The sequence below is a fragment of the Tursiops truncatus genome, chromosome 10, assembly GCF_011762595.2.
Source record: "Tursiops truncatus isolate mTurTru1 chromosome 10, mTurTru1.mat.Y, whole genome shotgun sequence".
NCBI classification, from domain to species: domain Eukaryota; kingdom Metazoa; phylum Chordata; class Mammalia; order Artiodactyla; family Delphinidae; genus Tursiops; species Tursiops truncatus.
In genome coordinates this window covers 102732333-102748280 of record NC_047043.1, presented here as the reverse complement: position 1 = coordinate 102748280, position 15948 = coordinate 102732333, and the positions used below count along the sequence as shown (strand labels likewise).

The window sequence follows — 15948 nt, the reverse complement described above, 5'->3', positions numbered from 1 at the left end:
ACGTCCAAGCAAGCTCAGGGCCTCCTACCCAGAACAACAAGCCTCGGGCGTCAGGGGTAGAGGCTGGCGGTCTCTCCACGCTCAAATTCCCATTCAGGGCCCCTGTAGCCCATGGGGTCCAGGGCTCTCTGATCTCAATTGCTTCTTTCTAGTTTACTGGTTTATATTTCACTGGCAGAGTATTAGTGCATTTTTAGTACTTCAGATTTCCTACAGGGTCATAAAAATAATAACAGGTCACACACACACATAGCTTCCTCTCACTACCTGCAGTGTCTGAAGACGTTGAACCCGACCACCCATGAGTCTGGTGCTGTTACCAGCCAGGAGCGGAAGCTGCGGTACAAAGCCGACTTGTCCGGGACAGAGAAGCCATTCAATGCTGAAGCTCAGATGCTCGCCGCCAAGGGAAGCGCCTACGTTTTATACATTGTCCCGCCTGCGTTCACTGCAGGTCAGCATTCAGAGTGCGTGCAATGCTGGGATTCAAAGGCTTTTAGAGCAGCAATCCATGTGGAATTCATCCTTGTACCCCGGGAGGCAGAGGTCAGGCACAGAGAAGACCCCGGCCACACACGCACACTGCACCACAGCCCCGCATCTCCCGAGCCCTTTAAACGCACTGCTCAGACCGCAAGGGCGAAGACGGGATTCTGGGGCGTCAGGGCTGCGGGCGGGGGGAGGGGCACACCTCGGGTCATGGAGAGCTTCCAGGCCGTTTGCTCGTGGAAGATGCGTAGCTGCTCTGCACGCGCCCCCTGCTCCGCCACCTCGTCCTCCAGCTGCAGCTCGCGCCGCAGGCTGGCGTGCTTGGCCGCCACGTTGGACGAGTAGGTCATCTTCTCGTGCACCCGCAGCTTCTTCTTCTGCTTCCGATCCTGGGGTGGGCCGTGTAGGGCAACGGGGTCGGGCGGGGTCGGGCGGGGCCAGCCACCCACCCCTCTCCCGCCCACCAGTCCTCTCCTCGGCTCCCCGTCCGGGGCAGCGGGGGCGGCGGGGGCTTCGGAAGCGCGCACGGCGCGGAGGCGCGCACTTGGCCGGTGGGGCGGCGCGCACGTGCGGAGTGACTTGCGGAGAAGACCCTGGGGCTGTGAGCCTGCGGGAACTGCTCTGGGTACCTGAGCACAGCTACCCAGCGGTTGACAGGGAGGCGGGGCGCCAGATGAACCACAGGATGCCAGCTCAGATACGCATTCCAGATCAGTGGTGCAGGGACACACTCACTAGACATGATCCTCGTTTGTCTGAAGTTCACACTTAAACTGAGTGTCTTGTATTGTGATTTGCTAAATCTTGACAAACCGACGTTGAGGGAAACTAGATCCTCGGAGTTTCCAAAAGAAACTGGAAATCCCAAGTTTGATCTGCAAGCTCCCTACTCACTGTGGGCAGCCCGTGGCCACATGCGGGGCTCTGCACCTCCCTACCTATTCTCCACCCTGCCTGGCCTCTGGCCAGCCACCCCCAGGACTGCATCCGGCCCCAGCCCTTCACTGGGGAGGGTCTCGGGATAGGGTGGGGCGAGGGACTCTTCTTCTGAGGCCTCGTGCCCAGCCCCTCCTGCTGTCCAAGTCCTGGGCATCTTGCTGCCCGATCAGATAAGCCCTCACGTGGGTCTTCATTTGGCTTCCTGCCGGCCCTGCCGCGTGCAACACCTATTCCACCTCTAGTCTGTGGCGGGACCCTACTTTGCACGTCCGTGTACAATGAAGGTGGGAAAATGTCACGCGCTAGAATTCCAGTGGCAGAAGGTCTGCAATTTAAAGACACGGGGCAGCTGCTTGGGGTCAGTGTGAGGAGGTCGGGGCTGTGCTGGGCGGAGGAGTGTGAGGTGGCGACAGGGGCTTTGGAAGGAAGGCAGAGGCTCCCTGAGGCTGCGTCAGGCTGGGAGAAGAACGTCCAGGCTGTGCTGGCACCGGTGGAGAAAGGGGAAGTCCTGCGTGCGCGTGTTGCCATGAGTGCCGCTCAGAGTGGCCCTGTGCCTCTGTCGCTCCGCCTTCCAGGCAGGAGGTGGGGAACACCGACGGCACCGCCTGGATCCTAGGCACAGGGGTGGGGCTGGAGGACCTGCGTGTCCCTGTGTGTCCTTGGTCCCGCTCGGGGTCACAGAGGGAGCCACTGCTCTAAGGAATCTCACATGCTGAGCCCTGAGTCGGGGTGGACACAGTCAGCCCATGAGGGAGCCCGGGACGCAGGCCTTGCCTGTGCGTGTGAGAGTGTGTCCCAGAAACACGGCCTGGGGCGTGTGCGTGTGCGTGTGTGTGTGTGTGTGTGTGTGTGTCTGGCCTCCCAGAATCCCAGTGAGGGGGACTGTGCAAGGTTAGAGCATGCGGGAGGGTTCCTAGGGCCTTGAAGGTCAGGGAGAGTCTCAGGAGGGGACAGCGCCTCATGCAGGGGACAGCAGAAGTTAAGGCATGTTGGCTGAGGCTGTAGCCACAGAAACTCCCCCACCCTGACAACAGCCCAGGAACAGTGGTGATGAAGCTGGTAAGACAGTGCGACAAGAGACCTGGGGCCAGGCAGTTGCGAGTGGTTTTCATCGCAAGTGGTGAGCCATTGACTATTCCAGAGTGAGAGAGTGACCTGAGCAAAGGGCAGTGTGGCTGCTGCCGTGTGAGGGAGGAAAGAGCTGCGGGCAGGCTACTCCTCGACAGATACTCACTGATAGAGACTTATTCCGCTCCTGGTGTCTGAGCAAGAAGAAATCCAGGTCCCCAGACACATGGAAAGGATTAGCTGACTGGTCAGGAACAATCGCAGACCCTGGGGAGGGAGATGCCTCGCTGGAGAAACAAGCCAGCTCTTCCAGCCGGTGATCTGGGCCTCTGGGGTCCCGGCACCCTCCCAGCCCAGCAAGGGAGTTCCACGAAAGCACAAGCGAGCAGCGAATGTTCTCTTAGATCCAGCTGTGCCTGAAGTCCACCCCTGGACCTTCCAGCTCTGGTTTAACCTGTTTGGACTCAGGCTTCTGTCCCTGCCATCTGAAAGAGACCTTGTGAACACAGACCTTCCTGTGTCTCAGACCTGTGCTATGTTCCTGGCCCTCTGTCCTCTCTCGCTTAAAGTCTCGGGAACCCCCAGTCCATAGGGGAGAGAAGCTCCACCTGCCCTTTGTAAGTGACGGAAGCAGCTGACCCTGGAGCTGAGGCACCTGCCTGCAGAGGGCAGGGGGAGCCCTGCGCTTTGTCCTTGCAGGGGTCTCCCTGAGCCTCCCAGGGGAAGGCTGAGACTGGGAGCTGGTGAGGGCAGAGTGCCTGAAGTCTGGGAGGGCAGGGCAGGAATCTGGGACGTGAGGGCTGCCAAGGATTCCAATCCTGCTGCCTCCCTCCAGTAGTAAGGGGGAGATTCCCACAGCACAGCTCACCGGGGGAGATTCCCGCAGCACAGCTCCCCGTGTCAGAGAGGTTGGGACCCGGTAGTAAGGGGGAGATTCCCGCAGCACAGCTCCCGGTGTCAGAGAAGATGGAACCCAGGGCACCAAACTAAGGGCGTAAAACTATGTTGCTTCCTCCCCCACTACCCTTGATTTAGAAGAAACAGGGTTCATTGTTAAAAAAAAGGAAATCTCGGGCTTCCCTGGTGGCGCAGTGGTTGGGAGTCCGCCTGCCGATGCAGGGGACACAGGTTCGTGCCCCGGTCCGGGAAGATCCCACATGCCGTGGAGCGGCTGGGCCCGTGAGCCATGGCCACTGAGCCTGCGCTTCCGGAGCCTGTGCTCCGCCACGGGAGAGGCCACAACAGTGAGAGGCCCGCGTACCGCAAAAAAAAAAAAAAAAAAAAAAAAATTCGAAAGTAAAAGAAAATATCATATATAAAAAAGAACTCCTCCATTTTAAACAACTGCTGATAACATTCCTGGGGGTATTTTTTTCCTAATACTTTTCAATACACATTTTTGATAATTCTATATCTTCCTTAAAAAAAAAACCGAAACACTTTAAAGTTACTAACCCTTTGTGGACAGCATAAGGAAATATTAAGGGCTACCGTAACTCACTTCTTCACGCGGCACACTCACGTGGCAAAGGCGGGCCCCACGGCACCGCCCTGGACATCCTGAGTCCTCCACTGCGCCATCGCTGACTGGCCCTCGGAGTGACTTTCCGAAGGGAGGCTAGAGGGCTGTGAGCAGTTTCCAGGCTTCAGAGACTTAGGTCGACCTGCCTTCCTGGAGGTCGGTCCCATTTTACGCCCTCACCCCCAGAAAGAGGATGCCGTTAAAGGGACATGAAGTTATGCCCTGAGAGTCTCCAAGCACCTCCACACAAGACGTGTGTCAGTTCCCACAGCGCAACGAGCTTGCAGTGGAGAAGCCTGGCAGCCTCCACACCAGCCCGGGTGAGAGGAGTCTGCATCCTGACCCCGGACGTGCCCAGGACGTGCATCCCTCATGAGGAGGGGTCAGAGAAGCCTAAATACGGGCACGCTACAAAATCTTTTTTCAGCTTTTCTGTAAGAATTAGCTCCTATCAGAAAAGAGTTTTAAAAACTGAGTTGTGCTCAGGCTGAGAAGAATAGAGAAAAATTATCTGCTCCTGGCCCCAGCCCACGGGAGGGAGTCAGCAGGGGCTGTGTCAGTTCCACCCTGCTTTCTGGCAGCGCAGCCCGCCTCTGTGGAAGAGGTTAACTGCAGTAGTTAGCAAGGACTAATGTTCGTAACGACCCAATGAGGTGGGAAACACTGCGACCCCTGTGAGGAAACAGAGGCACCGAGAGGTTAGAAGCTCCCCAAGGCCACGCAGCCGTAAGTAGCTACTCCGAGACCAGCTTCCGAAGCAGAAACTGCAACTGCATTCGGGGAAGAGGGAATGTTTAGCACTAACGCGAAGGGAATCAATGGGTGATGTGAAGACGAGCCCCAAACCCAGAATGGTGATCATTCCAGGCAGACTGTTCCAGAAACTCAGTCGGTTTAACATTTACACATCAAGCAACGTACTACACCCCATTAACAGAATGAGGAAGAAAATTATATGATCATTTCAACAGATGGCAGGAAAAGTGTTTTTTAAGATTCAAAACTTACTTTGAATAAAAGTCTTAGCAACCTAGGAACAGAAGCAGACACCCCTGATCTGATCAGAGGAAGAATGGTGAGCTGACTCATGGTCCCCAAAGACGTCCGTGCCCTCGTCCGCAGCCTGTGACTGTGTTCCCTTATATAGAAAGGGGGTTTGCACATGTGATCACAGACCTTGAGACAGGAAGATGGTCCTGGATTATCCACATGGGCCCAATGTAATCACAAGGGGCCCTACAGGACGGAGGTCTGGAACAGCAGCAGGCAGAGTGGCAGCAGAAGCAGAGCTGGGGAGACGCCGCGGAGACGGGAAGAGGCTGCTCTCGGGGGTGGAGGAGCGCAGGCGCCTCTAGACGCTGGAGAAGGCGGGAAACAGATTCTCCCCTGGAGCCCCAGAAGGAGCCAGCTCTGGAGGCGCCTTGATTCCAGCCCTGTAACATTCATTTTGGACTTCTGATTTCTAGAACCCTAATAAACGTGTGTGTTTTAAACCACGGAGTCTGTGGTAATTTGTTACAGCAGCAATGGGAAACCGATCCGTGTAGCCACAAGAAACCGCTAGGTAAAATACTTCCCCCCAACATTGGACACAAGGCACGGATGCCTATCTTAGCAGTGTTGTAATGAGGGTCCTCAGGATGCCACAGGCGAGAAAACGAATAAAAGGTGTAAGGATTGGAAAGAGGGGTGATGGAGTAGAGTAGAAAATCCAAAACACCTGCAAACAAAATGGACACAGTTCGATCAATTAGAGATGGTTTGCAGATCTTCTTGTGAAATGAAAAAAGAATGCAGAGAAGATACAATCAACCTATGTCTTCATGACCCTGGGGGTCAGCAAAGAGTTTTAAAACAGGACTTGAAAAGTACTAACCATAAGGAAGTGATCGGTAAATTGAACTACAAAAGTAGAAACTTTTGTTTATTAAAAGGCACCACCAAGAGAGGGAAGGCAACCCACACAGCAGGGGGAGGTATCTGCAATACTCAGAACTGGCGAATGATTTGTAATCAGAATATGTAAAGAGCTCCTAGGAATCATTAAAATAAGGAGACAGACAACCCAATAGAAAAGTGGGCCGAAACAGGAGGAACAGGTGCTTCACAGCACAGAGTCATCAATGCCCCATAAACGTAAGTAATTCCCCTCGCTGGTCACAGGGAATGTGAGATACTAATGCACACCCAAAGGATCAGGTAATACAGAAAGGAAGTATGTGTGCCTGGTGTTGGAGAGGTGTGGAGCAACTGGAACCCTCACACCTGTTGGTGGGCTGTGAACTGCTACAGTCGCTCTGGAAGATTGTTCAGCAGCAACTACGAAAGTTTAGCATCCAGCCAGCAATTCCACTCCTCCCTACACACCCAGGGGAAACAGCCCCAGAATGGCACACACAAGAATGTTCACAGCGGGGGGCCCTCGAGATGGCAGAGGGGTAGGACAACGTGGAGTTCACCTCTCCCCAGAAACGCATCAAGAATACATCTACGGGGCCTCCCTGGTGGCACAGTGGTTGAGAATCCACCTGCCAATGCAGGGGACACGGGTTCGAGCCCTGGTCCAGGAAGATCCCACATGACGCGGAGCAGCTAAGCCCGTGCGCCACACTACTGAGCCTGTACTCTAGAGCCCGCATGCCACAACTACTGAAGCCTGCACGCCTAGAGCCCGCGTGCCACAACTACTGAAGCCTGCACGCCTAGAGCCTGTGCTCTGCAACAAGAGAAGCCACCCCAGTGAGAAGCCCGTGCACCACAACGAAGTGTAGCCCCCGCTCGCCACAACTAGAGAAAGCCCATGCCCAGCAACAAAGACCCAATGCAGCCAAAAGTAAATAAATAAATAAATAATACATTTTAAAAAAAAGAAAGAAAAGAAATGAGGACAGTCTCAGAGACCTCTGGGACAACATTAAATGCACCAACATTCGAATTATAGTGGTCCCAGAAGAAGAAGAAAAGAGAAAGGGCCCGAGAAAATACTTGAAGAGATTATAGTCAAAAACTTCCCTAACATGGGAAAGGAAATAGTCACCCAAGTCCAGGAAGCATAGAGTCCCATACAGGATAAACCCAAGGAGGAACAAGCCAAGATACATATTAATCAAACTAATAAAAATTAAATACCAAGAAAAGTATTAAAAGCAACACGGGAAAAGCAACAAATAACATACAAGAGAATCCCCATAAGGTTATCAGCTGATTTTTCAGCGTAAACTCTGCAGGCCAGAAGGGAGTGGCAGGATATATTTAAAGTGATGAAAGGGAAAAAACTTACAACCAAGATTACTCTACCCAGCAAGGCGCTCATTCAGATTCAACAGAGAAATCAAAAGCTTCACAGACAAGCAAAAGCTAAGAGAATTCAGCACACCAAACCAGCTTTACAACAAATGCTAAAGGAACTTCTCTAGGCAGGAGGGGGAAAAAAAGAGGCCACAAGTAGAAACAAGAAAAGAACAAACGGGAAAGCTCACTGGTAAAGGCAAACATACAGTAAAGGCAGGAAATCATCCATACACAAGTATGATATCAAAACCAGCAACCATGAGAGAGGAGAGCACAAATGCAGGAAATGGGAATTGCATTTGAAATTAAGAGACCAGCAACTTAAAACAACCTTGTATAGAATACACTGCTCATGGGAAATGCAAGCCAAAAAACTGCAATAGATACACACAAAAAAAGGAAAAGCAGGGACTTCCCTGGTGGCACAGTGGTTAAGAATCCGCCTGCCAATGCAGGGAACATGGGTTTGAGCCCTGGTCCAGGAAGATCACACATGCCGTGGAGCAACTAAGCCCGTGCACCACAACTACCGAGCCTGCACTCTAGAGCCTGTGTGCCACAACTACTGAGCACGTGCTGCAACTACTGAAGCCTACACGCCTAGAGTCCATGCTCCACAAGAGAAGCCACCGCAATGAGTAGCCCCTGCTCGCCGCAACTAGAGAAACCCCCACGTGCAGCAACGAAGACCCAATGCAGCCAAATATAAATAAATAAATAAATTTATTTTTTAAAAAAAGAAAGAAAAAGCAACCCAAACACAACACTAAAGATGGTCATCAAACCACAAGAGAACAAAAGAGGAAGGGAAGAAAAAAGACCTACAAAAACAAACCCAAAACAATTAAGAAAATGGCAATAGGAACATACGTATCGATAATTACCTTCAATGTAAATGGATTAAATGCTCCAACCGAAAGACACAGGCTCGCTGAATGGATACAAAAACAAGACCTGTATAAATGCTGTCTACAAGAGACCCACTTCAGATCTGGAGAGACACACAGAGACTGAAAGTGAGGGGATGGAAAAAGATATTCCATGCAAATGGGAATCAAAAAAAAGCTGGAGTAGCAATAATCATATCAGATAAAATAGACTTTAAAATAAAGACTGTGATAAGAGACGAGGAAGGACACTACATAATGATCAAGGGATCAATCCAAGAAGAAGACATAAAAACTGTAAACATATATGCACCCAGCATAGGAGCACCTCAATATGTAAGGCAAATGCTAACAGCCCTAAAAGGGGAAATCGACAGTAACACAATAATAGTGTGACTTTAACACCCCACTTACACCAATGGACAGATCAGCTGGACAGAAAATTAATAAGGAAACACAAGCCTTAAATGACACATTAGACCAGATACACTTAATTGATATTTCCAGGACATTCCATCCAAAAGCAGCAGATTACACTTTCTTCTCAAGTGCACACAGAACATTCTCCAGGATAGATCACATCTTGGGTCACAAATCAAACCTCGGTAAATTTAAGAAAACTGAAATCATATCAAGCCTCTTTTCTGACCACAACATTGTGAGATTAGAAATCAATTACAGAAAAAAAAATTGTAAAAAACACAAACACCTGGAGGCTAAACAATATGTTACTAAATAACCAATGGATCACTAAAGAAATCAAAGAGGAGATTTAAAAATACCTAGAGACAAATGACAAAGAAAACACAACAATCCGAAACATACGGGACGCAGCAAAAGCAGGATCTAAAGGGAAGTATTACAGCAATACAATCTTACCTTAAGAAAACAAGAAAAATCTCAAACAAACAACCTAAACTTACACCTAAAGCAACTAGAGAAAGAAGAACAAACAAAACCCAAAGTTACTAGAAGGAAAGAAATCATAAAGATCAGAACAAACATAAATGAAATAGAGACAAAGAAAACAATAGCAACAATCAATGAAACTAAAAGCTGGTTCTTTGAGAAGATTTACAAAATTGATAAAACTTTAGCCAGACTCATCAAGAAAAAAAAGGGAGAAGACTCAAATCAACGAAATTAGCAATGAAAAAGGAGACGTTACAATGGACACCACAGAAATACAAAGGATCATAAAAACTACTACAAGCAACTCTATGCCAATAAAATGGACAAGCTGGAAGAAACGGACAAATTCTTAGAAAGGTACAACCTTCCAAGACTGCACGAGGAAGAAATCAAAAATATGAACAGGCCAATCACAAGTAATGAAATTGAAATTGTGATATAAAATCTTCCAAAAAACGAAGTCCAGGACCAGATGTCTTCACAGGAGAATTCTATCAAACATCTAGAGAAAAGTTAACACCTATCCTTCTGAAACTCTTTCAAAAAATTGCAGAGGAAGGAACACTCCCAAGATCATTCCACGAGGCCACCATCACCCTGATACCAAAACCAGACAAAGATATCACAAGAAAAGAAAATTACAGACGAATATCACTGGTGAACATGACACAAAAATCCTCAACAAAATACTAGCAAACTGAATCCAACAACACTTTAAAAGGATCATACACCATGATCAAGTGGGATTTATCCCAGAGATGCAAGGATTTTTTTAATATATGCAAATCAATCAGTGTGATACACCATGTTAACAAATTGAAGAATAAAAATCATATGATCATCTCAATAGATGTAGAAAAAGCTTTTGACAAAATTCAACACCAATTTATGATAAAAACTCTACAGAGAGTGCAAATAGAGGGAACCTACCTCAACATAATAAAGGCCATATATGACAAACCCACAGATAACATCATACTCGATGGTGAAAAACTGAAAGTACTTCCTCTAAGACCAGGAACAAGACAAGGATGTCCACTCTCGCCACTATTATTCAACATAGTTTTGGAAGGCCTAGCCATGGCAATCAGAGAAGAAAAAGAAATAAAAGGAATCCAAATTGGAAAAGAAGGAGTAAAACTGTCACTGTTTGCAGATGACATGATGGTATACATAGAAAATCCTAAAGATGCTACCAGAAAAATAGTGGAGCTCATCAATGAATTTGGTAAAGTTTCAGGACACAAAATTAACACACAGAAATCTCTTGCATTCCTATACACTAACAACGAAAGATCAGAAGAGAAATCAAGAAAACAATCCCATTTACCATCACATCAAAAAGAATAAAATACCTACGAATAAACCTACCTACAGAGGCAAAAGACCTGTACTCAGAAAACTATAAGATACTGATGAAAGAAATAAAAGATTACACAAACAGATGGAAAGCTATACCATGTTCTGGGATTGGAAGAATCAATACTGCGAAAATGACTATACTACCCAAAGCAATCTACAGATTCGATGCAATCCCTATCAAATTACTAAAAGCGTTTTTCACAGAATTAGAACAAAAAATTTTATAATTCGTATGGAAACACAAAAGACCACGAATATCCAAAGCAATTTTGAGAAAGAAAAATGGAGCTGGAGGAAGCAGGCTCCCTAAATTTGGAATATACTACAAAGCTACATTCATGAAAACCGTATGGTACTGGCACAAAAACAGAATTATAGATCATTGGAACAGGATAGAAAGCCCAGAGATAAACCCACACACATATGGTCACCTAAACTATGACAGAGGAGGCAAGAATATACAATAGAGAAAAGACAGCCTCTTCAATAAGTGGTGCTGGGAAAACTGGACAGCTGCATGTAAAAGAATGAAATTAGAACACTCCCCAACACCATACACAAAAATAAACTCAAAATGGATTAAAGACCTAAAGGTAAGGCCAGACACTATAAACTCTTAGAGGAAAACACAGGCAGAACACTCTTTGACATAAATGACAGCAATATCTTTTTCGATCCACCTCCTAGAGTAATAAAAATTAAAACAAAAATAAATTACTGGGACCTAATTAAAAGCTTCTGCACAGCAAAGGAAACCATAAACAAAACGAAAAGACAACCCTCAGAATGGGAGAAAATATTTGCAAATGAAGCAACCGACAAGGGATTAATCTCTAAAATATACAAACAGCTCATGCAGCACAATATCAAAAAAAAAAAACCCAATCAAAAAAATGGACGGAAGATCTAAATACACATTTCTCCAAAGAAGACACACAGATGGCCAACAAGCACATGAAAAGATGCTCAACGTCACTAATCAATAGAGAAATGCAAATCAAAACTACAATGAGGTATCGCCTCACACTGGTCAGAATGGGCATCATCAAAAACTCTACAAACAATAAACGCTGGAGCGGGTGTGGAGAAAACAGAACCCTCCTACACTGTCGGTGGGAACGTATCAATAAATTGGCGCAGCCACTGTGGAGAACAGCATGGAGGTTCCTTAAAAAACAATCCCAGGCAATCCCATGCCTGGGCATATATCCAGAGAAAACCATAATTCTAAAAGATATGTGCACTCCAATGTTCATTGCAGCACTATTTACAATACCCAGGACATGGAAACAACCTAAATGCCCATTAACAGAGGAACGGGTAAAGAAGATGTGGTACATATATACAATGGAATATTACTCAACCATAAGAAGGAATGAAATAATGCCATTTGCAGCAACATGGATGCAACTAGAGATTGTCATACTGAGTGAAGTAAGTCAGAAAGAAAAAGGCAAATATATATTGCTTATACGTGGAATCTAAAAAAAGGGTACAAATGAACTTATCTACGAAACAGAAATAGAGCTACAGATGCAGAAAACAAAACATATGGCTACCAGTGGGTAAGGTGGGGGGAGGGATACATTGGGAGATTGGGATTCACGTATACACACTACTACATATAAAATACGTAACTAATAAGGACCTACTGTATAGCGCAGGGAACTCTACTCAATACTCTGTAATGGCCTGTATGGGAAAAGAATCTAAAAGAGTGGATATATGTTTATGTATAACTGATTCACTTTTCTGTACACCTAAAACTAACACAAGAATTGTAAATCAACTATACTCCAGTAAAAATTTTTTTAAAAACTGAATGTTCGCAGCAGTATTATTTGGAGTAGCTAATAACTGGAAACAACCTAAATGTTCACCTGTAGAAGAATACACACATTGTTGGCGTATGTACACAGCAGAATACGCACCACAACAGCGAAGGACTCCTGCTACGTGCATGTCGGATGTGATGCTGAGAAAGAAGCCGGAAGCAAAAGAGCACAGGGTGTGATTTCACCTGCACAAGGGTCAGGAGCAGAGAAGAGGATTCCATGGTGAGAGCAGAACATGGGCTGTCCTTGGGGGAATGGATGGAAAAGTTCTAGATGGTGAATATGGGGTGGAGGCTGGACACAAAATTGTACACATTTATCAAAACTTATCAAACTGTAGCCTTGAGATTTGTGCGTTTCACTGTAATGAATGATACCTCAGTGAAGAAACACAGACAGACCACAGTGTGCACCCCTGACCCTTAACGTAACGTTCAGTTCAGTGCAAACATCACAGGTAGAAGAAACTGTCAGGTGAATGGCTGGTGGGATGTGCGATGCAGGGTCAGGCTGTCACACCTGAACCCGCAGGTCACTGGGTGGTCCACCACGAGACAGCTGAAAGCACAGAGCCCACCCAGGAAGGAGTCTGCAGACACAGGGGAACACGGATCCTATCAATCATCCTGGGTTAATGTCCAGCCAAAGGAAATGGGGGGCCCAGAGAAACAGCTTCAGTGACACCATCAGGAAGTGAACAGACACGTTTGTCTCGGGGACGTTCTATAGGATAATTAACGCCATTTCTCTACAAGCACAGAAAATGAAAAGACGTGGAAAGGGGCTCAGCTTGATTCAAAGAGACCAAAGATGCTCAGATCTCATCTGACTCCCGATTAGAATAAGTGTTCTATGGGAAGACGTTTTTGAGACAATTGGGTAAATCTGACGATGGCCTGGTTAACTGCTTACGGGCTTGTAAGAAAAGATCCCTACATTTGAAAAAGGCACACTGTAGGGATGAAATGACGTATCTGGAATTTACTTTAAAATATTGTGGCAAAATCTGCAGCAATGTGGATGCATCTAGAGATTATCACATAAGTGAAGTCAGAAAGAGAAAGGCAAATACCATATGATATCACTTATATGTGGAATCTAAAATATGACACAAATGAACCTCTCTATGAAACCGAAACAGACTCACAGACATAGAGAACAGACTTGTGGTTGCCAAGGGGGAGGGAGTATGGGGGAGGGACGGACTGGGAGTTTGGGCTTAGTAGATGCAAACTATTACATATAGAATGGATAAACCAAAGGTCCTACTGTATAGCACAGGGAACTGTATTCCATATCCTGGGATAAGCCATAGTGGAAAAGAATATAAAAAAGCATGTATATATGTGTATAACTGGGTCCTTTGCTGCACAGCAGAAATTAACACAACACTGTAAATCGACCATACTTCAATAAAAAAATAAATTAAAAAAAAAGTAAAATATTCTGGCAAAGACAAAAAAAACAGAGAAAAAGGACAGATGAAGCAAATGTGGCAAAATCTTGTCTGCCTCCAACCTGGCAATGAGCACACAAGTTCATGGACTTCAGTCTCTACTTCTGGGCAGGTTTGGATTTTGGTAACTAAAACGAAGAGGAATTGGGGTTGGGGCAGGGTGGACTGGGAAGCTTGGCCCCAGGGTGGGAGCTCGGCCTGGGAAGGGCAGGCTCGGGGAAAATGCTCACATCTGCACATCTCTGCAGAAGGATCAGACTGGCCCGTAAGGCCGGGTTGGGGGTGGGGACAGCAAAGGAACCAGGAGGGAGTCCAGGAAGCCAAGGCGTGGAGGACACAGCAGGGGCTCAGAGGAGGAGGCACATGCAGCCAGCTGCCTCCTCTTCCTTCTCCTAACAGGTGGCAATCACGTGCCTCATTGAAAAGCTACACTTCTGAGACTCCCTTGCAGATACTGATGGGCCCATAACCAATGGAGTGTAGGCAGAAACTGCTGGGTGGGGCTTCTGGGGAAGAGGTCTTCCAAGATCTGAGTTAGCAGGTGGGCAATCTTGCCCTTCCCTTTGCTCCTTCTCCCTGCCTGGAATCAGATATGATGGCTGGAGCTGCCACAGCCATTTTGTGACCATGTGACAACCTTGTGGTTGAAAGGCCTGAAAATAAAGATGGTGGATCAGAAAGACTTGGGACCTGGTGACCTGGAAGATTTTGTAGAACTGCCGTTGGTGGAGCTCCATGGAGCCCTGGTCTGCCTCCCACGTTTCTCATTACAGGAGGAAAAATAAACCCTACTTTGTGGTTTATGTTCCTATCATTTCACGTTTCAGTAACCCAATTCCGAATGGAAACAGAAGCATTTCTCTCTGTCTGTCACACTGAAAACTACGTCTGAAGGCATCTGGGTGCTGAGGGAGAGAGTCTGCCTCCCACCAACTGGGACCTCAACTCCCAGCTGCAGAATTACCTTTGGTTTTTTCCCCATGTTTCTTTTTTTCTTCAATGACTGAAGAAGAACTATTGTCCACGGATTCCGGGCTCTTCTCTGGGGAGACACAAAAGTAAGGGCCACAGCAAATGACTCATTGGCTTGGTACAGCTGTGAACACAGTGTGAGGCTGGGGAGACCCCAGATACTAGGACTCCGGTCCCACGGTCTCCCCTACCAGCTGACCCTCAGTTTCCACATTGGAGAGGATTATGCTGACTTTGCCAGGAGGCTGTGAGAATTGTGCAAGAGAATGGCCACAAAAATTCCTAGCACACGTGCCTGGCGCACAGAAGGCGTCTTGTGCGTCCCTTTCGGCACCCCTCTCTTTGCTCCTAAGGGCAGAGCGGGACTGTTTTTCATGGAGGCCACGGCCCCTAAGCCTTTGATGCCCACCCAGCCAGCCCTTGGGCCGCAAGCCTCCCAGGGCTTCCGAGGGCTGCAGCGGAAGACGCGGAGACCCCCTGCCCACTGCTCTCTTGTCCGCTGACACCACAGCACCAGCGGCAGGCAGGCAGCAAAGGGACTGCTGGAGCCAAGGGGATGACGAGGGGGAGAGGGACCTGCTGGTCTGTTGGGATGACGCTCCCACATCAGCACTGAATCCCCCAGAGCTCCTCTGCTCGCCAGGCATCCCCAGAAGGTCCTGCAGATGCCTGCATCTCAGCAAAAGCGGTGCCCCAAGCTTCCCCCAGACGTGCCCCCGGGCCTCCTCCTACTCCCCTCAGCACCTGCCCCTCACCAGCCTCCGCTGCCCCCCAGGCCCTGCTTGACCCCCGAGGCCCAGCGCTCGTCCTCGACGTGCCTTTCCCGCCACCGGGGCCCGCACCCACACGCCCGCCCGTCCCACGTCCTGCCCCCGCCCGGCTTCTTCCCGGCGTCCGGCCGCCCTCTCTCCCGTGGGACGACGGCAGCTCACACCGCCCGGCGCCTCCCCAGGCTCAGCCCCAGACCGGTCGCCACGTCCAGTCCCCACAAAGCTCGGGAGACCCGTGCTGCTCCTCAGGAACCGAGGAGACAAGACGCGAGAGTTGGGTGTCACCCGAGGCCGAGCGGAGACGTCACAGGCCCGACGCCTGCCGGCCCCGACCCCCTGGACAGTGCTGCCCTCTGGAAACGCCCGTGGCCCCGGTGCCACGAGAGAAAGGCGTGGATCTGTGCTTCCCGACGGGGCTGTGAATGGGGTCAGGCCCTCCGCATCC

The 15948-nt window shown here is 48.5% G+C and overlaps 1 protein-coding gene across 1 annotated transcript in view; it reads right to left on the bottom strand.

The window, feature by feature from the left end:
- The window catches only part of CFAP100 (cilia and flagella associated protein 100), a 46056-nt gene that overhangs the window by 22074 nt on the left and 8034 nt on the right, over window positions 1-15948 (bottom strand). The window contains exons 3-5 of the mRNA XM_073787817.1: window positions 14726-14803; window positions 2663-2763; window positions 692-878 (exon numbers count right to left, since the gene is read on the bottom strand). Coding sequence (XP_073643918.1) covers window positions 692-878; window positions 2663-2763; window positions 14726-14803 — 366 coding nt within the window. The remainder of the gene's footprint in view (window positions 1-691; window positions 879-2662; window positions 2764-14725; window positions 14804-15948) is intronic.